The sequence below is a fragment of the Vairimorpha ceranae genome (genome assembly GCF_000988165.1).
Source record: "Vairimorpha ceranae strain PA08 1199 chromosome Unknown NODE_675, whole genome shotgun sequence".
Classification (NCBI taxonomy): domain Eukaryota; kingdom Fungi; phylum Microsporidia; family Nosematidae; genus Vairimorpha; species Vairimorpha ceranae.
This window is the reverse complement of record NW_020169827.1, coordinates 1-509: the sequence shown is the minus strand read 5'-3', so window position 1 is coordinate 509 and position 509 is coordinate 1. Positions and strand designations below refer to the sequence as shown.

General features: G+C 29.5%; 1 protein-coding gene across 1 annotated transcript; it reads right to left on the bottom strand.

The window, feature by feature from the left end:
* AAJ76_67500098 (transposase) lies at nucleotides 1–412 on the bottom strand (the record flags this gene model as incomplete). The annotated part of the gene is made up of 1 exon (XM_024476221.1): nucleotides 1–412. A coding segment is annotated over one exon (412 nt), but the record flags the coding sequence as incomplete, so codon positions are not given.
* Between the last annotated feature and the right edge of the window lie 97 nt (nucleotides 413–509).

Here is a 509-nt window from a genome sequence, read left to right as displayed (position 1 = left end):
CTTTCACTCTTAATAATTCATTGAATTTACTGTTCCTGCTCTTTACCAACTTTTTAGACACATCTACATCTATCTTATTCCATCCTTCTTCAACATATTCCTTTAATTCTTTTAAATTTTTTGGTTTCCTTTTCCCTACTTTTACCTTAAGAACATGCCATAAATTTTCTATAGAATTCATATCTGGTGATTGTTCAGGCCAATCTAATGTCAAAATATTTTTATCTGACAAGTGATCTCTAGTGCAATTACTTGTGTGTTTGGGGTCATTATTTTGCTGAAAAATATAATTTTTTAATTTAAATTTTTTTACGGAAGGCACAAGATGTGTATCTAAAATTCTACAATATACTTCGCTGTTCAGTATATCGTCAATTATACATATATTTCGATACCTGTACTCGAAAAACATGCCCAAATCATGATACTACCACCACCATGTTTTACTGTGGGTTTTAAATTTTTTTTATTATATCTTTGACCAACTTTTTTTCGCACATAAACTCTTC